This window comes from Acartia tonsa, chromosome 8 (assembly GCF_053477335.1).
Source record: "Acartia tonsa isolate MP-2025a chromosome 8, ASM5347733v1, whole genome shotgun sequence".
Lineage (NCBI taxonomy): Eukaryota > Metazoa > Arthropoda > Copepoda > Calanoida > Acartiidae > Acartia > Acartia tonsa.
Window position 1 is genome coordinate 30,916,899 of NC_137267.1, and position 24,364 is coordinate 30,941,262.

The 24,364-nt window shown below is 31.3% G+C and overlaps 2 protein-coding genes across 2 annotated transcripts; both read left to right on the forward strand.

The window, feature by feature from the left end:
- Positions 1-8,118: 8,118 nt before the first annotated feature.
- LOC145326486 (uncharacterized) lies at positions 8,119-12,019 on the forward strand. The gene is made up of 3 exons (XM_080169857.1): positions 8,119-8,249; positions 9,309-9,375; positions 10,542-12,019. The coding sequence occupies exons 2-3, from the start codon at positions 9,310-9,312 to the stop codon at positions 11,925-11,927; spliced, it is 1,452 nt and encodes a 483-aa protein (XP_080025983.1). The 5' UTR covers positions 8,119-8,249; position 9,309; the 3' UTR covers positions 11,928-12,019.
- Positions 12,020-18,777: 6,758 nt separating this feature from the next.
- Positions 18,778-20,059, forward strand: LOC145326487 (uncharacterized). The gene is made up of 2 exons (XM_080169859.1): positions 18,778-19,397; positions 19,509-20,059. The coding sequence occupies exons 1-2, from the start codon at positions 18,816-18,818 to the stop codon at positions 19,965-19,967; spliced, it is 1,041 nt and encodes a 346-aa protein (XP_080025985.1). The 5' UTR covers positions 18,778-18,815; the 3' UTR covers positions 19,968-20,059.
- Positions 20,060-24,364: the final 4,305 nt, after the last annotated feature.

A 24,364-nucleotide genomic window follows, 5' to 3' on the forward strand; every position in this document is an offset into this window, starting at 1 on the left:
AGATCGTAAGACACATTATTCTACTTTTAGCATCATAAATTCAGTTTTTAAATTCATGTTGCTATTTAAATAACATTGAAGTATTTAATTTCTATTCATAAAACAGAAAACTTAAATTTATAATATAGTAAATCTAAGAAAACTTAGTTTTAAAATGAAATGATTCATGCTACACTTCCGTAATGTGGTCAGATATAAAACTAAACATTTCAACCCTTTGAGGACGATAAATTGAAATGAAGAATATTAGGATTTCAATCTTTAAAATGTGATAAAAAAAATGGAGCAAAACGATAAATCGTGTATTGTTACATTGGGTGTAAATATAAAACTAATAATTACTGATTAAATATATATTAAACAGATATTCTAATGTAAAATGTTAAAGTCAAATCATTATGTGTAAGAGAGAGAAAAAGAGAAGGAGCGAGAGAGATAGAAAGAGAAAGGGGGGAGACCGAGAGAGAACGGGGGAATGAGAGAAAGAGAGGTGGGTGGGGGGGGGGGGGGGAGTACATAATGAATCATAGGCATTCTAATTTTATTACAAGCTGAATTTGAAAAGATAATAAAATGAACATATAATTGAAGATTAAGAGAATAAAATTTGTAAGGCAAAGAGCGATAGTATTTAAAAAGAGTAATTATCTCTGATAATTAATAACATTAACAAGGATGACAAAATCCGTAAAAGAGAAACATTAATCAATTCTACTAAAGAACATTAAGAAATATAGAGTAACTGCACTTAAAAGAGAAAATATTTAGATTTCAGCAAAAATTTAAGTAAATATGTCATTTAATAGCTTAAATAAAGGTTATTTTATTTGATCATTAACATTATACAATCCTTTTTACCCCATTTCCTTCCCTCTTACTGGATGAACGAACTGACCAATAGATAAGGTCCATACTGGCAAGCTATATAGGGAATAATAACACAATTTTCAGCCATTAATAGCAAATGAGAAAATTACTTTTTCCTCTAATCCTAGCCAACAGACGAACGGGCGGACATTTTGAATTATAAATAAGCAATAAGTAGTCTTTAATATCAGAAAATAAAATTGTGTTTATGTGCAGTACTGATTGATCAACGGATAGGTGGACAAAAGTGCATTGGTCTCAAAAAAAATAAATCTTCTATATTAAATAGCAGAAAGGAAAATAAACATTTCCCCTACAGTAATTCTATTTTTCAGAGCACTATAGACAGAATAACGGACTAAGTAAGAAATAAAACTTTTAAAATTTAAATTAATTGACTTCGTTACTAACATTTAACAGGTAAATAAGGATGACAACATCCATAACTTTAGAAGCTCTTGAATTTAAAAAAAAACAAAAAGCAAAGCAAAATAAAGCAAAAAGGGTGCACAACAGACAGACATATAAAGTAATGATGCATAGTGAATCTTTACACAAAAAATATCTTCGACAAAAGCTGGGAAAATTATTTAAGAGCATTACCGATAGACCGACAGACAATATTATTCTTAGAGTATACATGCATTGGTCAGCAAACATAAAATAAGTCTTCTGTCTTAACCCTTAATCCAGTACGGATATTTAATATTCTCAAGAGCATTACAGACCAGCAAACAACGTGAGCTGTAGGCTAGTCATACATATACAGGGTGCGCCACATAAAACCGGACTTTTTCTAATTTGTGAACAAATGAACATAAAATCGTCAATTTTAAAGATTTTATTAAATTTTAAAAACTGAGAAGCAAACTAGGTATATGACTATTAGATCATTCAATAAAATCGCCGCCAGGATCAATCACCGCCTCCACTCGCCTCTTCAACCACCGGCAGGCCCAGGTAAAAATGTACCTGTCCAAGCTGGCGAAGTTCTCCTTGATAGTGGCAATAAGGGAGGTCTTTAAGGTATGGGCACGTCTATTGGTGCATACTTCAAAGTAGCTTCAGGCCCAAAAGTCACTTGAATTAAGATCGGGCTGCTGGAAGGCCCTATTTCCTTAGGAAAGTGAGGAACCGCAGGATTCAAATTCACCCAACTTTCAAACTGCCCTTCAACACGGCGGCTCTCATTTGGGCTACAGTTGATCTACATCGACGTTCTATACCTTTTTGGAATTGGCATGAAGATTCAGCTAGGGTTGTCAACGCAATCTATAGTCTAAAATGAGTTTTTAAGTTCCATATGGGTCTCTAACATCAAGAATCGAGAAATTTTCACGATTTTACACAATTTTTGACGTTTTTGACATCTCTAAATCTGCCACGTTTCACTTTGCCGGAGTACTACAGCCAAGCCATTTTAGATAAAGAGCTCTAGTCTTTTTTAGTGTCTTCCTATGTATCTAACAGTATCCTTAGCAAGTTGCTTAACTCTACCTCATCTACAAATGGGCTGAGGTCCGATTTAGTGGTCCCCTAGTCGAGAATCAATATTATACCACCAGCGCATTTCGAATCTGCCTTGTTGAACATAAGCGCAGCCAGCTTGGAGTACGAGCCCAACTTCGTCCAAAGATTTTTTTGTGCTAAAAGGTCATTATCTAGGCTTTTTATAGTGGGGTCAAACGTCCTGATTGGTCAAGTAGTTTTGACACTATGGCCGTTTAAAAAAAGTCCGGTTTTATGTGGCGCACCCTGTATATGACTTCCGCAAGTTATGATAACAGTAAAATCTAATAAAAGGGGGAAATGGATCCACCCTAATATGTATTTATAAAAATAAACTATAGTAGTTAGCTCTTGTCCAAATGTTTTGTCAATTATTTGTAACCTACACAAGGGGTATTTTTGTATCATCATTGGGGATGCACATTAATTTATCATCCATTGTGTTATATCCTTGTAAATGATAGAGTTTCAGCAAATGCTATGTATTGATGTTATATTTGATAATAAAACACAACTAATGAAAAATCAAATACTATCAAAAAAGGGTGAGTAAAAAAAATGCGGACATTTTAAAATTCAAATGGCGCGGCTTGTGTTAATAGTAGCAAAAATAATTCGCATTCAGTTAGAACTGTTATGAACTCTATTTTTAGGAAATATAAGAACAGTCCATGTGCTACGTATAGTTTTTGAGCTACGTGGTAAAAATAGAGTTCAAAGCGGTTTTTTTGCTTACCTTTTTCTAGACTAGTCGACACAAAACACCTCTTAAAATCAACCAAGTGGGGCATAAGATTTGCCTTACCTTCAACAGATAAACAATAATCTTAAATTTATATCTGGCATTTTAAGGTGTGAAAGGATATTATATCACGCAGGCAAAATAATACAGGATCAATTTTAACTGTTATAATCCATGAATAAGATAATATTAACCCATAAGGAATGAAATGTGGAGGATTTGGCTTTTGGCTCTATGGCCCCGATTGTTTATCATAATGAATATCTGCTGATCCGATATGGTTCTTCTTTTTTACTCTGAAGTAGGTGTATGACAGGTTCATTACTTTTTTGAGGGAGGGTTACCGACTCATTTCCAAGAGAAATCTACTCTAGAAAAAATGCACTACCAAACAGAATTTTTTTCTTTTCCTTTTCCTCGGGGTCCAATTCCCTTTTACAAGAAAAAAAAAACAATAAAAAATTTATTTATCCTCGTATTCAAAAGAAAACTATTTTTAAGTGAAATAAGTGAATAATATTTTCATGCATAAGATAAAAAGCATAGCTAACAGGCGAATATAATCAGTCAAATCTCCATCTATCAACAACTCATAATATATTGCAAATAAATAATGGACTCAGGGATATAAAGGAATAAGACTTTAGCCAATAAATTGATATACACCAACAATGATGATAAACAAAATTAATCCTTCTGTAGAGTACGATTAGTGGTTGAAACGTTTGGACACTCAACTTAATGAATTAACCAATCAAAATTCAATAATAGTCCAATAAGTTCCTAAAGCTAACGAATAAGAAACAGTTATTACAAAACTTTTGGGACTAGTTAAATAAACAGCCTATTGTCCCCTCTCTCTGTAAATATTATGTTAATCTACAGGGATTTTGGGATAGAACAATGCATGATAAATTCACAATTCTTCTATATATGTATTATGAATATATTTTTGTATTTAAAAGCTTATTAATATGCAAAATAATAATCGATTTAGTAATTGTTCTTTTCTTCCCTGGAAATAAATGAGTAATGACTTATTATTGCATATTTGTTGTTAAGATTATACATAATTGCATATATCACAGAAAATAATAAAGATTGTTATGAATATAAAATAAAAAGTTGTAGTATTTTAGATTAGATGTACTATGTATGTACAATAAATTTCAAGAATGTCTCATTAATAGGCATTTTTACTATTTCTTGGCATTCGCTTTTACATAATGTAATGTGGCTTAAAAACTAATTTTTGCCATAACATATTGAACTTTTTAACCATGAAAAATAATTCAATATTAATTAAGGTATTTTGGGAACGTCTTTTTCAATAAATCGCATACAATATATATTATAAACAAGGATGACAACATTCATAAATTCGAAATGGAAGGAAAAACAATTATTTATTGGTAAGTAGAATTAAAATCTAAACAAAATATAACATGAAATTTGTTACGAAATTGCTTAAATACAGGGTTATATTTAAGGACAAACTTAAAATTATAGGACTTGATTATAGAGATGCTTTGTTTATGACATTGCACCTTGTTATTTTTTTATTATATCATCATTCTTATCACTCATAATACGATAAATAGAATAATAATATCATACATTTTTTTCGTCAAAAAAGTTAAAAATCAGAATGCTAAAAATGGACATACTATCTTTTTTGTAACAATTATAGAGTTGCTGCGCATTCTAAATTGCACATAACTGTTTTTGGAATCATCATGCAAAAATTTTATATTCGACTTTCTTAATGGTAATAATTGGGGAATAATAGTTATTTCTCACATCGTATTATAAACAGCTTTCCGCGGATATAGAATGTACACCTCGGGGCTAAAAAAACTGGTTTTAATCTCATGATTGTACATTTTTATATTCGTAGAAAGCTGGATATAATTCGATGCTAGACATAGTTTTTTCGTATGGATAAGAACCGGTTCCTATCCACCGGATTCGAATGAATACGAGAATAGTTATTTCTCGCATCGTATTATAAACGGCTTTCCGCGGATATAGAATGTACAATTAAAAGATTAAAACTAGTTTAAATCTTTTGATTGTACATTTTTATATTCGTAGAAAGATGGACGAGAACCGGTTCCTATCCACCGGATTCGAATGAATACGAGAAAAGGTTTTAACATCAATAAAATAGTGTTGTCCTTGCCTAAAACTTATCTTTATGTATGTATATTGTATAACTCTTTGCTTGTGTCAGTTTAAGGTGAAATATCACTTGGTTTATCCGTGGTTATAGCATATCTGTTGTCAATTCAATGTAACAAAATATTTTTTATCACCAAAGCTAAAAATATATAGAAAGTCTAGATTCCCAATTAGTTTATAGGGCTAATAGGAACATAATGAAGGAACAATCCAAGCACATCATTGTTTATAAAAATAAAATATAAAGAAAAATCTTCATCTGCTAGAAATTACATTAAAGTTGTAAGTAATGCTCACAAGTAAACCTCATATGTGGTATGTGTATACAATTGTTAACTCATAGGCTAAATTAGATTCAACAATTATAACCTTCTTGAAAAGAGAAGAGAAGAGAAAAAAATTATACCGTACCAAAACAATATGGCATAAACATGCTCCTTCACTCTTTGACTCACAAACTTTAATAAAATCTTTAATTAATTTGTTCAAACTTGCGGATCCCAATGAACAACCTGAGCCGTCAAGGGGGGCTGGGAGGGGGGGCTGGGGGGGGGGGATTATGTTATTAACCCCCCCCCCTGGTGAAATTTAAATCTTGGACGTTCCAGGTCAGAACAAATTTATCAATTCTAAAGAAAAGGTGATTTTGCTTATCATCAATTTTCTTATCCCTGACAATATTCTTCTTCTATAATTTCAAAATTTGGATAAATTTTCATATTGGTTGTTTGAACACCAAGTATAGATTACTCAGGAAGGGTGTGTACAAAATAATTTTCACTCCTTTCATCCTTCTAATAATTATATGCTACCAAAGTCATAGTCTAATTCATAACCATTAAGGGGAAGATTAATCTATTCAATTGTCTATCCATGTATCCCTGGATTTACTGCATTTAGATAAAACTATTTATATTTTGCAAATACTATTTACCTATTCTTATTTCAGCTTCTTTCCACCAATATTTTGGTTATTTTTAGCAGTGTAGCTACACATGAACTTAGTTCTTTTTCTTCTGGTAATAAGTCTTATAGGTAATTTTGTTTAAACAAGATAATTTTTCTTCGTTTAAAATGGAATAAAAAACTGTGGAGGTTCTAAGGTAAACTTTTAAGTACATTACAAATTTGGAAAGTTTGAAAGTCTTTTTTATACATTTTAATGTGTAGACAGTAAAAAATGTTATTCTTCTTGCCTTAACCCTTACAGATCGGAGGGGGGGGGGGTCATATTGACCCCCCCTTTAGTCATTTCAATGTCATTTTTTTTGTAGGTAAGATAGAGATTTGTGACTTCATGACTTTTTAAGTTTAGTAATTATACGTCGGCAAGAGTTGATCTTATAAGGATATCTGGTCTGTGTCGGTCGTGGCGTCCGGTCAAAGTCAGTTAGGTGGCACCAAATTTAGAAAAAAAATTCTAAATAAATCTTAATTTCTACATTATGACTTTTGTGAATAAGGTAGAAATCTAAAATTTTTTCGGTGAATACTTAGATATCAATGACCTCCTGAGAAAAGTGGTGTTATGACCGTATGACCGCTCCCTGACCGACTTTATGACCGATTTTTGTCCGGCTTTTACTACAGACATATATCATGAATATCCTGGCTTCTATTACAGCTAGAGACCTATAAATTTTTTTGGTAAATCCTTGAGCAATAATAAAGAGATAAAATATTAATTGGCACCGCCAACCGCCGTTTTACCGACGTAACCGCCGAAAATGGCGGTTTCCGTTATTTGCCGTTTTTCGGCGATGATTAGAAAAAGTAATTTTTTTGTTATGAAAAATAAGAGTTCGTCATAAATTTGGTCATCATAACTGCAAAATTGGCAGCTCTACAGCTGTTTTAATATTTAGCGGCTGGCCGCTAAAACTGGCTAAGGAGCGGTCTGATCGCTATGAGTAGAAAAAGTAATTTTCTCTAAAAATACACATGAACCACCAGAAAAATTTTTTTATGTCTCTAACTGTAACAGGAGCCGAGATAGAGGGGGGGTCAATATTACCTCCCCCCCCCCCCCCCGATCTATTAAGGTGGGAATTGGGGCCCGATCTGTAAGGGTTTAAAAAACAAGCAAATAAAATGCAATGTCATAATACACCCTGGGTTGAAATTGTTCTACTAAATACACTTTTATTGCTAAAGTTTGTCATAAAACCGACATAAATCATCAAAATATATTTAGTTGTTTAATACACACAAATACTATTACTCATTTATTTATGCTTTATTTTGTTTGTATTAGTTTATTGGATATTTGGAAATAAACCGAAGTGACGGGTTCCGTAGTATTTTCAATGTAGCTTATGCTAGATTATGTAAGGTTAGGTAAATGTTAAAGATTGCCCCTCAGTGTTAGGAAATAGGAGAAAAGCTACGACGAAACCCGCAACTTTATTCTATTCTAACATATTAGTCTTTACAGCTTCAATTTCAACATTAAATCAATTAAGTCATACATATAATAGTTAGAATAAGATTCTATCTCGTATTCATTCGTAACCGATTAATATCGGGTGGATTAGAACTAGCATCATGATCATATTATATCCAGTTTTCAACAAATATAAACAGCCTTTTTCATCTCAGGGCTGAAAAAAAAAACGGTTTTAATCTTATAATTGTACATTTTTATCCGCAGAAAGCTGTTTATAATATGATGCGAGAAAACTAATATCTCCATTTATTTGCAATTTAATTTTTTTCAATTCACCATACAAATAATTTAACTGCAACTAAAATGTACAGAAGAAGTTTACTAACAGCCAAGCTCTTTACAAAAACACTTGCTAGAATGATGTATAAACCACATCATTAAAGAAAATCAAACAAGACACAATGAATTGTTATTAATGTAAAGGTGTTTTCTGCCTTTAAATATGGATTAATTTTCTGAATTAATCAGTATCTTGAAGATCCTCTCTACTACAACATTTTACAGGTATTCAACTTGTTTCTATATTTATCTAATAATGTTAGTTACACATTTATTTCTAATACAGTTATTAAAAGCGAAGCTTTTTTATAATTATGGTCGGTCAGTCCATCCATTTGTCCATAACGGATAGCTTTTTTATCCCTCCTTAACAATTTTAAGTTCAGCTGTGTATCCATTATACACATTTTTATATTAAGGATTAGTACCTATTGACCTAATATTTTTATCATGAATATTATATTTTACTTCTCGATGACGATTATTTTTCTTTCTGGAACTTACTGAAGTTTTATTTTTTTTTGTATAAATTGGACATATTTTGAGAAGATATTATGTTGAATCGACCTAATTTAAATGTACACTTTTTATGTTAAACGGCAAAATTTCTTTCTTTGTATTGCTTACTTCTGCTTTACAATGAACTTACACTTTTTAAAATAGAATATCTTGAATTAGTCCTTATTTAATATTGTTATAATAACTCTTATAATTCATATGTTAACTTTTTATGTATATAGTTAAGACAAATAAAGAATCAAATAATAAGAATTGGTAGAAAGCATAGCAACTCTATAATTATTACCCGAAGGTCTGTACTTCTATTTTAAACAAGTTGATTTTTTTACTTTTTTAACAAATTTGTATGTGGTGTAATCATCCAATTGATCTGCTTTTTGGAATACTGATTCCTATTACAATAAGGAACAATATTTTAAGCGAAGCATCTCTGTAATCAAGTCCTAAAAATATCAGTATGTCCTTAAACCGAATTCTGTATTTAAAAAGTTTTGCAACAAAATTAAGCATAATTTTGTCAAAACTTTGTGATTTGTTTGTGTTGAGTTTTTGCATATTCACTCTTTTTTTCTATCTGACAACTGGATATCTTCTTTATAATTCACTTTGCCTATTTGTCCATTTCATGATTTTATGTGCTTCACTATATGGATATTATTAGCCTTGTACAAACTATTTCTAAACAAAAAGGCATTCAGGAATTCTGTATATCTTTCTTATGTTATTATTAATTAGTGTATAAAAAAATTGTTATTTCATCTTTAGAATGTTGAAGTTTGCTGTTGGTGTGTTTTTCTTAGCTCAATATGGCAATGCTGGTATTGTTACCACTGTAAGTTTTTCTATTTAATAAAGCTAAAAGTTTTTAACTATATCAACTAAACAAATCTTGGATTAAATTTTTCCTAGACATTTGTAAGAATCAGAAAGGATTCATCTTAAATTTATGTTGAAAGAAGGTGTATCAACTTTTTTTTATATAGCTAGCCGGTTCTTTTAGTAAGTAGTAGATGTAAAATTTTTCATAGAATTCAGATATGCAATCGGTTTTTTTGTAGACCTCTTATTTTTTAAGTAATTTAAGTTTTTTAAAAAAATAATTAAGTCGGTTTTAAGGTACTAAAACGCAACAAAATAAAAAAAGCAAATGGCCAGTAAGAACAAAAATAGTAAGATCTTTAATTTGACACCTTACTTTTAAAATTCTGTTGAGTAATTATTGAAAAAATCTATTTTTTTAACCTCGGTTTAATAAAAACTTTAGACCTAAATATTTTCTCAAACAGACATAAAAAACATGGGTTCATATATACCTTTAGAATCAGAAAAATATTACGAATCCATTGTAAGCAAAATTGAAAAAAAGTAAAAAATTAAAAATTAAAAAATTGGCCAATTGTATTTTTTGTTCTGGCAACACTATCGTCTTCCCTTTTTTACCCCCTATTTACACACTCTATACCCCCTTCCCATTTTTATACTCAATTCAAAAGTTAAGACGTTGCCTGTACAATATAATATGATATTTTCATATAATTCCTTTTATTGTAGTTTATATACTATATTGTAAACTTTTTTTTTCAATTTTGCTTACAATGGATTCGTAATATTTTTCTGATTCTAAAGGTATATATGAACCCATATTTTTTTACTTGTGAAATGATAAAATTGAGTTCAAAGTTTTTATTCTCGTGGGTTTAAAAAAATCGATTTTTTCAATAATTACCTGACAGAATTGAAAAAGTAAGGTGTCAAATTAAAGATCTTACTATTTTTGTTCATAATGGCCATTTTCTTTCTTTTTTTTTTGCATTTTAGTACCTTAAAATCGACTTAATTTTTTTTTTTTTTAAACTTAAATTACTTAAAAAATAAGAGGTCTACAAAAAAAACGATTGCATATCTGAATTCTATGAAAAATTTTACATCTACTACTTACTAAAAGGACCGGCTAGCTATAAAAAAAAAAGTTGATACAACTTCTTTACAACTTTTTAGAGAAATGGTGGATTCGCAGACATGGTAGCTGCCAAGCTTGATACATATTGTGGTTTTGCTGCAGGTAGACAAGATAATGGTGGTCTCTGTTCTCAATACGAATCTAACAATGCTGATGTTATTAGTTTTATGGATGGCTTTTGTAATGGAGCTGCTGGTAGACAAGCTAATGATATGGAAGCTTGCGATATGTTCAACTATTATTATCAACAACCAGCTGCTGGCAGAAATGGTGGATTTGCAGACATGGTAGCTGCTCAGCTTGATATGTATTGTGGTTTTGCTGCAGGTAGACAAGATAATGGTGGTCTCTGTTCTCAATACGAATCTAACAATGCTGATGTTATTAGTTTTATGGATGGCTTTTGTAATGGAGCTGCTGGTAGACAAGCTAACGATATGGAAGCTTGTGATATGTTCAACTATTTTTATCAACAACCAGCTGCTGGCAGAAATGGTGGATTTGCAGACATGGTAGCTGCCCAGCTTGATATGTATTGTGGTTTTGCTGCAGGTAGACAAGATAATGGTGGTCTCTGTTCTCAATACGAATCTAACAATGCTGATATTATTAGTTTTATGGATGGCTTTTGTAATGGAGCTGCTGGTAGACAAGCTAATGATATGGAAGCTTGCGATATGTTCAACTATTATTATCAACAACCAGCTGCTGGCAGAAATGGTGGATTTGCAGACATGGTAGCTGCTCAGCTTGATATGTATTGTGGTTTTGCTGCAGGTAGACAAGATAATGGTGGTCTCTGTTCTCAATACGAATCTAACAATGCTGATGTTATTAGTTTTATGGATGGCTTTTGTAATGGTGCTGCTGGCAGACAAGCTAATGATAGGGAAGCTTGTGATATGTTCAATTATTACTACCAACAACCAGCTGCTGGCAGAAATGGTGGATTTGAAGATGAGGTACAAGCAGCTTTGGATGAATATTGTGATTCCGATTCTATTATGGGAAGACAAAACAATGGAAACTCTCTCTGTGCTGCATACTCTGCCTCTAATGGAGGAGCTGTTGATTTTATGATGAGCTTCTGTGGAGCTGCAGGTAGAAATGCTGATGATGCTAGTGCTTGTGATATGTTCAATGATTACCTTGAATCTATGAGTACAGCTGAAGGCAGAAATGGTGGATTTGAAGATGAGGTACAAGCAGCTTTGGATGAATATTGTAATTCAGATTCTGCTATGGGAAGACAAAACAATGGAAACTCTCTCTGTGCTGCATATTCTGACTCCAATGGAGGAGCTGTTGATTTTATGATGAGCTTCTGTGGAGCTGCAGGTAGAAATGCTGATGATGCAAGTGCTTGTGATATGTTCAATGATTATCTGGAGTCTATGAGTACTGCTACTGGCAGGAAATTCTAATGCTATACCTATGATCCATGTTTAACTTTTCTTCTTTCTAAAAATAATTTGTTATTTTATATTTTAACTATAATAAATTTTGCTAAATTAAATCTGTTTTGCTTATTCTTTCAGCCATTTATATTTGTTTGTGTTCCAAAGTATAGTCCAACATGTTAGGAAAATAAACAACTAAAATAATACATTCATAAAATCCAATAAACAGTCCTAAGACAAACGCAGGAGTCCCAAACGTCGGAGTGGAAAAACGCAGGATTGGACACTTAACCTAATCTAACCTATTTTAAACCAAATAACCACATGCATGGGGGCTTATTTGTATATTCATATGTTAATCTAACCTAACCTGTATATAAATACTAACTTAAATTAATGTTTTAACCCATTTGTACCCACAAGTCAATAAAACTACACTAATGTAGCCTCTGTTTAGAAGGCTCTAAAAACCGACAGGGATGATACTTTTAAAAAATGAAAATACATGTTGAAAGATTATTGCTATCACTTTCATTTTAGAAATTAAACATATTAAAACAATTAAAACTAAAAAAATTTTGAAGTTTTAAATTAGGGCTTAATCAATAATTGAAAATTGAGAGGGTAATAATTTTTCTTGTATTCATTCGAATCAGGTGGATAGGAACCGGTTCTCATTCATACGAAAAAACTATGTCTAGCATCGTATTCTATCCAGCTTTCTACGGATATAGAAAGTACAATTATGAGATTAAAACTAGTTTTTTTAGCCCAGGGGTGCCGTAAACGTAGTGTGCCATTTATAATACGATGCGAGAAATAACTATTCTCGTATTCATTTGAATCCGGTGGATAGGAACCGGTTCTCATCCATACAAAAAAACTATGTCTAGCATCGTATTCTATCCAGTTTTCTACGAATATAGAAATGTACAATCATAAGATGGAAACCAGATTTTTTAGCCCGTGCCTTTGGCATCTCGGGGCTAAAAAACTGGTTTTAATCTTATAATTGTACATTCTTTATCCGCGGAAAGCCGTTTATAATACGATGAAAGAAATAACTATTATAGCCATAGATCAACCAAAGATTATGGTGTTTTTACAAATTTTCTTAAATTCTGCAATTATAAATAATCAAAATTTTTAGCTTCTAAAAAAATTGTAAGGGATTCTTAAAATTTCATGGAGAAAAAAATGTTTGAAAAAGTTACCTAAGTATTATTTAGCAAGGTTTAATAGTAGTAGTAATTTGCATAATAAATAAATAAATCCCCCAGAAATTATGCCCTAAAATCATTTTTGGGGTTTTTGGTCAGTTCTTAATTATTTATCATTTTTGAATTGGTAACTCATATTTTCCAAAATAATTTTATCTAAAAAATATTCTTCAATGCAAAAACATTAAAAAAAAAATGTAGATATATAATTTTTACTATTTTGTAGGTAAGGACCTTTAAGCAAAAAATATCTTAGGACGAAGTTGGGCTTGTACTCCAAGCTGGTTGCGCTTAAGTTCAACAAGGCAGATTCGAAATGCACTGGTGGATTAATATAGATTCTCAACTAGGATCCACTAAATCGGACCTCAGCCCAGTTGTAGATGAGATAGAGTTAAGCAACTTGCTGGGGATACTATCAAATACATAAGTAAGACACTAGAAAAGACTAGAGCCTAGTTCACCAAAGACATAGGTTGACCTCTGGAAATTTTAGGTCGACCTCTACAAGTTATTTGTGAACTGGGCATAGAGTGCTCCATCTGAAATGGCTTGGCTGTAGAAAAGTGAAACGTGGCAGATTTAGAGATGTCAAAAACCTCAAAAAACGTGTAATATCACGAAAATTTCTCAATTATCAACGTTAGAGACCCATATGGACCTTAACAACTAGTTTTAGACAAGCTATGTATTGCGCTGACAACCCTAGCTGAATCTTTATGCCATTTCCAAAAAGGTATAGAACATCATTCTAGCTCAACTGTTGCCCAAATGAGAGCTGCTGTGTTGAAGGGCAGCTTGAATGTTGGGTGAATTTGCAGCCCGATCTTAATTCAATGTACTTTTGGGCCTGGAGCTACTTTGAAGCATGCACCAATAGACATGCCCATACCACAAAGACCTCCCTTATTGCCACAATCAAGGAGAACTTTGCCAGCTTGTACATTTTGACATTGGCCTGCCGGCAGTTGAGGGGGCGGGTGGAGGCGGTGATTGATCCAGGTGGTGATTTTATTGAATGATCTGATAGTCATATACCTAGTTTGCTTCCCAGTTTTTAAAATTTAATAAAAGCTTTAAAATTGACGATTTAAATGTTCATTTGTTCACAAATTAGAAAAAGACCGGTTTTATGTGGCGCACCCTGTACTTAACCATCAAAAGAATAAGTTTGATTTAAAAATCGAACCTTCAATTGTAAAAATAGAAGAGGGTCAAAGTGAAGAACAAGGACAACAATATTCATAGGCAGCAAATAGTAGATTGACAAACAGACAATGTGAGAAATTTTCTCATGTTCAGTGTTCATAAAAAGATAAAAAGAGAAGGATCAAACTAGAAAAAAAGTTTGTAAGATGATTGATACTTTGAGAATTACAAAAAATATATATCTTATTAATGATTTATGTTGTTTGTAGTATAGTTGAGAAAGACCAAGTAAAATACATGAAGAATACCATTTGTACAGGAAATCTTTACCAGAACTTCACCACTTTACCAACTGAGAGAAATTTACATTTACCCTAGTTAGTTTCTTAATGATAGACGAAGAGACATATATAATTATATAGTAGCTGAAATACAATTTATATAGTAACAAGTAAATTTTTCATCGTTTAACACTTCCCTTCCACAAAAAGGAGGCTGTTCTCTAGTAGACTTTAAATACTTTACAAATTTGGGTCACGCTAAAATTAACCCTTCAATATCAATTGCATGACCCTTGTTTGAAAATATTTTTTATACATTTTAATGTGTAGACAGTAAAAAATGTTATTCTTCTTGCTTAAAAAAAGGAAATAAAACAAACAAAGAAAACTTGCAATGTCATAATACACCCTGGGTTGAAATTGTTTTACTAAATACACTTTTATTGATAAAGTTTGTCATAAAGCCGACATAAATCATTAAATAAATCACCAGAATATATTCATTTGTTTACTACTCGCGAGTCGCAAATACTATTACTCATTTATTTATGCTTTATTGCACTTGTATTAGTTTGATGGATCATGGAAATAATCTGAAGTATTTTCAAAGTAGCTTATGCTAGGTTAGGTAAGTTTAGGTAAATGTTAATAATTGCCCTGCAGTGTTAGGAAATAGGAGAAAAGCTACGACATAACCCGCAACTTTACATGATCCAGATTTTTTTATTCTATTATTACATATTAGTCTTCATATCTTAATTTTCACCTGTGATATTTCAACATTATATCAATCAAGTCATACCTATAATACTTACAATAACATTTTTTCTCATATTCATTCGAAACCAATTAATATCTGGTGGATTAGATTATATGGCTGTCTTACTTTTCATCAGATAGGCCTGGATGGTAAGTGCAGTCAATATTCTCTAAAATGACTATAACATTTGGAAAAATTGTGCAGCTATTACCTTTTATGATACAAATAAGGATTTTAATTGCCAATTATCTGAAAAGTTTATATCCTTGATATGAAATTTTTTTGAAATTTTATAACTCTGCGAACCCGAAATCTTCATGCGGTTTTTAATATCTTTGTTATGATTCAATCCACGCATATAACGATTGCTTTAATCGTTTTCCAGGTCCCATAACTGTGCTGCTAGACCTTTATTTTTTTAAAATCGGTTCAGAAATAAGGATTTTAGAAGCTATAATATTAGAATATTAGTTGTTTGATTCTTATCCTATTGGGGAGTCTGATGGAGGTCAGGAACAAAGCCTAAAACCAACCCTAAGACATTTATAAACCTTCCCTTAAAAGTGTAACCAAATTGGAACAGTATTAGCAAGCTGTTTTCGTTATCGGCCGGCCGGAAATCGGCCGATTTCGGCCGATTAAAATAATTGGCCCACATTTTTTTCATGTTAAGTTTAAAAAAATCGTATTCGGCTATTCCTCGGCCGATTTAGTCGTCAAAGGTGGCAAAAAAATAGTCCTGGTCGTAATAAATTCAAATCCGTTGACCAATCTAAAATCAGTCCACTGGTTGTCACGTAACGATGATTTTAAAGTTGTAGACATGATAATAATTGCATAAAATAGAAGTAAAGTTTAAAAATACCGTAGCCGGCTATTCCTTGGCTGATTTAGTCGTACAAGGTGGCAAAAAAATAGTCCTGGTCGTAATAAATTCAAATCCATTGACCAATCTAAAATCAGTCAACTGGTTGTCGCGTAACGATGATTTTAAAGTTGTAGACATGATAATAAAATTGCATAAAATAGAAGTAAAGTTTAAAAATACCATAGCCGGCTATTCCTTGGCCGATTTAGTCGTCCAAGGTGGCAAGAAAATAGTCCTGGTCGTAATAAATTCAAATCTGTTGACCAATCTAAAATCGGTCCACTGCACTGGTTGTTGCTTAACGATGATTTTAAAGTTGTAGACATGATAATGATTGCATAAAATAGAAGTAAAGTTTAAAAATACCATAGCCGGCTATTCCTTGACCGATTTAGTCGTCCAAGGTGGCAAATAAATAGTCCTGGTCATAATAAATTCAAATCCGTTGACCAATCTAAAATCGTTTCACTGGTTGTCACATAATGATGATTTTAAAGTTGTTATAAATGCTGCGTATATTATAAATATAATAATGTCGTCTTCGAAACGAAAATTTTACTCTAGCAAATTTTTTAACTTCTTTTGTGATTCATATGGATCTTTTACCATAAATTTTTTTTTTCATAAACTAATTATTATTTAACTACCTTTTTTAAAGTAGCTGCACTAATTTTCCACCCAAAAAAAATTATTGACTGCACTTACTGGACGGTCCTTATCCATATGAAAAAATTATATCTACCATCACAATCATATTTTATCCAGTTTTCAACAAATACAAAAATCCTTCGGCATCTCAGGGCGAAAAAAAACTGGTTTTAATTTTATAATTGTACATTTTATATCCGCGGAAAGCTGTTTTTAATATGATGCGAGAAAACTAATATCTCCATTTATTTGCAATATGATTTCTAATCACCATACAAATAATTTAATTGCGACTAAAATGTACAGAAGGTATTTACTGCCAAGCTCCTTACAAAAACACATGCTAGAATGATGTATCAACCACATCATTAAAGAAAATCAAACAAGATAAAATGAATTGTTATTAATGTAAAGGTGTTTTCTGCCTTTAAATAGGGATAAATTTTCTGAATTAATCAGTATCTTGGAGAATCTCTCTACTCCAGCATTTTACAGGTATTCAACTTGTTCTTATATTTATCTAATATTTGTTAGTTACACATTTATTTCTAATACAAGGAATCAAAGAGTTATAAATACAACCTGATAATCAAAAAATTACTTATGGGCCCTTGTTTATTACAAATAAATACACAAATCCTAAATATTTTAAGTTTTTTGTATTATGAATTTATAAATGCAGCCATTCTAATACAGGATAGGAGAAAAAAGCTTACATAGACAAATATAACAAATTGTTTTTTTTAACTAAAGCATAAATTCAAGTGTTAAGATGTAATTGAAAGCCTTTTATAAAGTTTTCTTTTGTTGCTTACTGCATCAAAATTTATACTATTTAAGAACAAATATATTTTTTATATTTCTCCTAATAAATATTTTAACCTAATATTTTTAAACTTAATTAAAAGATTATTATTTTACAAGGTGTCTTTCCCATTTTTTCCTTAAAATTGCCGAAGTTTCTACATAATTCACTTTGTGTGTCCATTCGTTAGTCCATCAGTCTGCAATGATATAGGAAAAATGTTATTTTTTGTTTGCTATTAGAGAAATACAGCTAAAATTTTTATATCTGAATATCTGCTCTTCAACTCATTTTGTACATGTGTCCATTTTATAATTTTATGTGCTTCACTAAATATGGATATTATTATCCTTGTTCAAATTGTTTCTCAACAAAAGAAACTCAGGAATTCTGTATATCTTTCTTCCTTTATTATTAATTAGTGTATGAAAAATGTGTTATAATTCTTAAATTTTAGAAATGTTGAAGCTTGCTATTGGTGTATTTATCTTAGCTCAATATGGCAATGCTGCTCTTGTGTCCAACTCCAGTGTAAGTTTATCTATTTATTAAAGCTAAAAATATTTAACTATATCAACTAAAAATATCTTACTTTACTTTTTCCCAGATATTTGTAAGTTTTAGAAAAGATTCTTCTTAATTTTATGAAATTTGCAACTTTTTAGAGAAATGGTGGATTTGCAGATATGGTAGCTGCCCAGCTTGATATGTATTGTGGTTTTGCTGCAGGTAGACAAAATAATGGTGGTCTCTGTTCTCAATACGAATCTAACAATGGGGTATTCCTGTCCAGTTTTTTGTTTAGGAATGAATATTTCTTACCCGAGGGAATAAATGATGGACCGATAGGTCATCATTTATTCACGAGGGTAAGAAATATTCATTCCTAAACAAAAAACTGGACAGGAATATCATTCTCATTTAAACAAAAAATTATATTATATTATAAATTATATATATTGAAAATAAGTGTTCTTTTCAAAAAAATATTACAAATATGAAAAAAGGAGATTATTTTCTTTCTTTTAGTAATTAATAAAAATTCAAAAATCTTCCAAAAAAAATTAAAAATCTTCTAAAATCATACCAGGGATATAAATGAGATACCAGGGAAATAAATGAATATTTACATCCACTATTTAAGGGGTTGTTTATATGGGAATGCTGATGTTATTAGTTTTATGGATGGCTTTTGTAATGGAGCTGCTGGTAGACAAGCTAATGATATGGAAGCTTGCGATATGTTCAACTATTATTATCAACAACCAGCTGCTGGCAGAAATGGTGGATTTGCAGACATGGTAGCTGCTCAGCTTGATATGTATTGTGGTTTTGCTGCAGGTAGACAAGATAATGGTGGTCTCTGTTCTCAATACGAATCTAACAATGCTGATGTTATTAGTTTTATGGATGGCTTTTGTAATGGTGCTGCTGGCAGACAAGCTAATGATAAGGAAGCTTGTGATATGTTCAACTATTACTACCAACAACCAGCTGCTGGCAGAAATGGTGGATTTGAAGATGAGGTACAAGCAGCTTTGGATGAATATTGTAATTCAGATTCTGCTATGGGAAGACAAAACAATGGACACTCTCTCTGTGCTGCATACTCTGCCTCTAATGGAGGAGCTGTTGATTTTATGATGAGCTTCTGTGGAGCTGCAGGTAGAAATGCTGATGATGCTAGTGCTTGTGATGAGTTCAATAGTTATCTTGATTCTATGAGTACAGCTGTAGGCAGAAAAGCTGATGAAGCAGTTGAGGTAAAATATCACAACATTTAATGATAAATAATTGTTTAAAAATATTTGCATTAGTAGTGCAGTATTTCTATATTTAAAAAAGGAATACAAATTTTTCTTTTGCTTTTTCAGAGAAGTGGTAATGTGATCTATGACTTGTTAGACATCATTTATAATTACTGTGGTGACACTGCTGATGCTGTTAATGATGATGAAGTTTGCCAATATATTAATTACAACTTTAACAATGATGTCTTTGGATTGTTGGCTCTTGCTGAACACTATGGTTCCAACTATTGTGAAGCTGCTGGTAGACAAGATAATGGCAACGAGTTCTGTGATTATTACTCAAGCTTTAATGGGGATGTCTATGGTCTTATTGGCGATGCTAATGCCTACTTGGCTGAAAATTGCATTGCTGGTGGAAGACAAGCATCTTATGTTTGTGGACTGTATCAACAATACAATGGTAACATTTATGCTGTTTTGTACTCCTACTGCACTGGTGGTCTCATTGCTGGTGGTAGACAGGCCAATTATAATCCAATGTGTCAATACTTCTTTGGCTTTGAAACTGGAAAGAAATTGTAATGCTGTACTGATGATGCCTGTTTGACTTTCTTTCTTTCTAAAAATAACTTGTTATTTCATATTTTAAATTTAATAAATTTTGCTAAATTAAATCTGTTTTGCTTATTCTTTCAGTTATATGTATTTAATATTTATTTATGTTATTTTTCACCATGTTAGGAAAATAAACTAAAACAAGGATGACAACATCCATAAGTAGCGAAGCACAAAAAATAAAATCATGGATGGTAATATGTACAAGTAGATTTAAAGTGTATTTATAAATTGATTTATTGGAGAAAATAAACACGAAACCCTGTTTTATTTTGTTTAATGATGACAATCAAAGTAAATAACATAAAAGATGCTCATAACAATGCACTGCGAATTTTAAAAGAAAAAAAGTTGACCCTCAAAATTTCACCTTAATGTGAAACTTTTCTAATAGTTTATAGTCCACTTTTATAGGGTCTGAGTAAATCCCATTACCCCCATAGCGTTACGGACTGACGGACGGACGGAAAAAGTGAATTATAGAGTAGCTTCGCTACTAATAATACATTCATTATATATAAGATTTATATTAGGTAATGTTTTTTGAGCCATCGAGTAAAGTAGACAATGTAATAGCAAGTTTGTTTTTAAGTAACAAATCATTTGGGGTGTTAATTAGAATAATTTTACTCATTCTGGTAACAACTAACTTTGACAATATATGACGCCACCTGAAGAAATGTCATTCTGAAATAATTCTGGCAGTCTGAGCATTTGCAGATCTATCAGACGTTTACAGAACAACCAACACGGTCAAAATAACAAAGTCAAAGGAATTAATTTTGCACATATCTAAAATACAAAGTAGCTTGATGTCTGTCCGTCTGAAGCTCAAGATCTCGATAACCAATGAACCGACTGGTCTCTACTCTTCAGGGATTATACATACTGGTCCTGTGGTGGTTTTAAGCTATTTTCTGGGGGGGGGGGTTACACCCCCAACCCCTAAAAATTGAAAATTCCCCCCTCCCAAAAAAAAATTTTTAGGCAGTTACTTCACATAAATTGGCAGCACCAGAATTTTTTTTTTTTTAAATTACCTCTTGGGGCAAAGCCCCTAGAGGCTAGGGGCGAAGCCGCTAGTATTTAAATGAAGCACAATAAAAATGATAAACATAGACAGAAATGAATGAAATTAGAACAAATCTGCTTATTTAATTTAAAATGCAACTTTGATCTTACCAGTAATGGCTTTTATAGTGTACTGGCCTAATATAAAAAACCAGTACACAAAAAATCATTAGAAAAATTACATATTAAAGAAAATATTATTTATGATTTGACCACATTTTAATGGTTTTGATAATTTTAATACAGCTTAACCCTCTGGTGTAAAATCCATATTCAGCTAAACTGCTTATATGACAATTCTGATGTGAGAGTTCCTCTTCTAGGACTATATAAAACAAAATGATTTGAATTCATGACAAATTTTGCCAAAAAAATTGAATTATCTATATCTATTTATGGTACTTCGTGCAAACAAAGCAAATATTCATTTTCAAAAGCTTCATTCAAATATAAACAAATAATATTAAAAAGAATATAATAAAACACATGGAATATAGAATACATGGCCTAGCTATTCCAGATTGATCTGTTTTAGATTTATTTATTGTACAATACAAAAAATCATCATCGTTAAGAATAAGAGAAATTCAATAATTTTATTAAAATTATAACGTGTCCCAGTAAAATTTTCCCTTTGCAAAGACATACAAGGAGCAATGATTTAAAAGTTGTAAGGTATTTAAGTATGAAGGTGGACTAATTATTTTTGCTTTCAGGAAAGCTTCATATTAGTTTTACTGTTTGCAGATTTACGGTTTTAATTTCCAAGAAGCTTTTGGTGCAGCACCTATAGTTGTTTCATAAGCTTATAAATGGAAAGTGGTAAAACTAAACAACTTTTAAAACATTATATGTAGAATCAATTGCAAAAAGTGTATGGGAAAGTTTGCTCCATGTTTTAGTAGTTAAGCAAATATTTTTATATAAACACTTTTTAGTTGGAAAACTCAAGCTGAAAGGCGTTTATTTCCTATATAGATTTGACATGAATCTTGATGCAATGAAGCAAGCTATTTTGCAAATGTAAAATTGTAAGTTTCTGTGTAGTAAAAGTTGTCACAAATATAGGTATTAAATAAACTCATTTCTGAGGTAGGAAGAGGATAATTGTAGAAAATTAATCTACATACATTTGTTTCCCTAATCTTTCATTAGCTAATACATGCAGATTTTAATTAAATACAAAAATTTTAAATGTCCTTCCATCTTTTAGAAACGGAATGGAAAAACGACAATTCCTCGGCTACTATCCAAGGTAGACATCTGGAATGTCTTGTAAACATTTCCATTATTATAAAGCATATCATTTAAACACATTCATAGCAGTCGGAATGCTTAATAGCCAATTTGATGTGTTTTAATTTATGTTTACTTGATTTTTACTATATAAAATAGGCGGCTGAAATTTCTTGTTAGTTATAATCATTACCCAATTGGACATTTTATCCTTTTAAGTTACACATTTAAGAAAATAATCAATAGTGCAGTTCTTTATTAACTAGTTTGTTACCTTTACATTTACAAGACTTGCGACTGTGGCTCAACCGTTAAAAATGGTTCTTACTGTTGCCTAGGGATAAAGCCTTGACCAATAAACAGGTGCAACTCATTGCCATGCACAGTTAGGACTCCTCAGACAAAGTTCACGCAAATAAAGGGTTGGTTGTTTGTTGGATGTTACTTAACCTAATATCACACCCTATTACATGCCGATGATGATCTGGATTGTCTAGACGATCACTTAGTTTGATAGACCTACTCTCATTTCCAAATGATTAAAATCTAATCAGGATCTACAAAAAGCTTCCCTAAAATGCAGAAGATAATATGTCAATCTGCCGTGTATTGCTCTATTAACATAATCATTTGCTATTTAAGCTTCTATATTTTTAGCAGAGCCGTAGAAATACCAATTTTCTGTCTTTAGATGGATAAAGTTTTGGTAATAAAAGTTAAAGTTTGTTCAAAACCATTTATAAACCACCTAATTTTCCTACTTTTTCACTTTCATATAATAGAAACACTTTATTATTCCTTAAAGTTGTATTCATAATATAAACATTTTTATTATGGCATGCGCCTGACAAACAGGAGTATTTAGTGATACTTTGTGTAGATATGGTGTAGTTATTATGGAGTTTTTTTTCTTCGTTTAATTGTTAATTATTATTTAGATTATTAGCATAGCCCCTTTCGGCATTAGCGTAAATTGTAAAGTGTGCTCTTAATAACGGAAGGCTTTGGGTTCGAGCCAGATTCACACCAGACCATATAAGATTCTAAAAAAAAGGTATATTTCTACTTCTATGGCATCAATTTAATATTTAAAGTTAGCTGTATGCGCAAATAAATCAGCAAAACACTGTATAATCAACAGTTAGGTCATACTTACATACATAGGTCATATAAAGGTCAGGTCCTAAACGAATTGATTGTTTTAAGGGTTTTACTTAAATTAATAACCAATTTGTCTCAATATAAATATCAACAACTATGAAATTATTTTATTTAAAACACGCTTTTCAAATATTCAACAATTTTGTCTTTTTTATCATATAATGAAATATTGCCCCTTTTTTACACTAAACTATGTTTAAGTAAATTTACATTTGGGGGATGATGAGAAGGGGCTAGATATATATTTGTATATAGCAATTTAAAAGCGGGTAGACACACAGAAAAAGAAGAGAATCCCCAAACTTCTCTTCCCCTCCCGCATTTTCTTATTCTCTCAGAGTATGTGTGGGTGTTTGTGTATGGGTGTGTGTATGTGTGTGTGTGTTTGTGTGTGAGTGTGTGTGTGTGTGTGTGAGTGTGAATGTACCGGAGGAAACCAATGGTTTAGTATTCCGTCAAAAGCGGAGACGTTGTGACAGAATGTTTTGAGAGAGAGAATATTTAACTGTGTTATTGTTATATACTTTATTTTAGTGTGCTTTTCTTATATTTTTATTCTTTTCTAATAATATCTAGCTTAACTTAATATATCATTAAATAACTATTTTTTTTTATCAATGTTATGTTTATTTTAAATAAAGGGCGCGTTCTTAGAATTAAATAGCCATTAACAAGCCTAAGATAAAGGGAAAAAAATTTCCTAAGAGGATAACGGCGAAAAAAAATATCAAATGATCTTGATTATGATTATTTTTCCTTCAAATTTTATTTCATTTATTAATATCGATTTTTAATTTTTGATTAAAAAACTGTTTTATTATTGGAGAAAAAGAAGAGAGATAAATGGGTAATATTAATCAATTAATATAAAAAATTGTATATTTAATAGCAAGGTC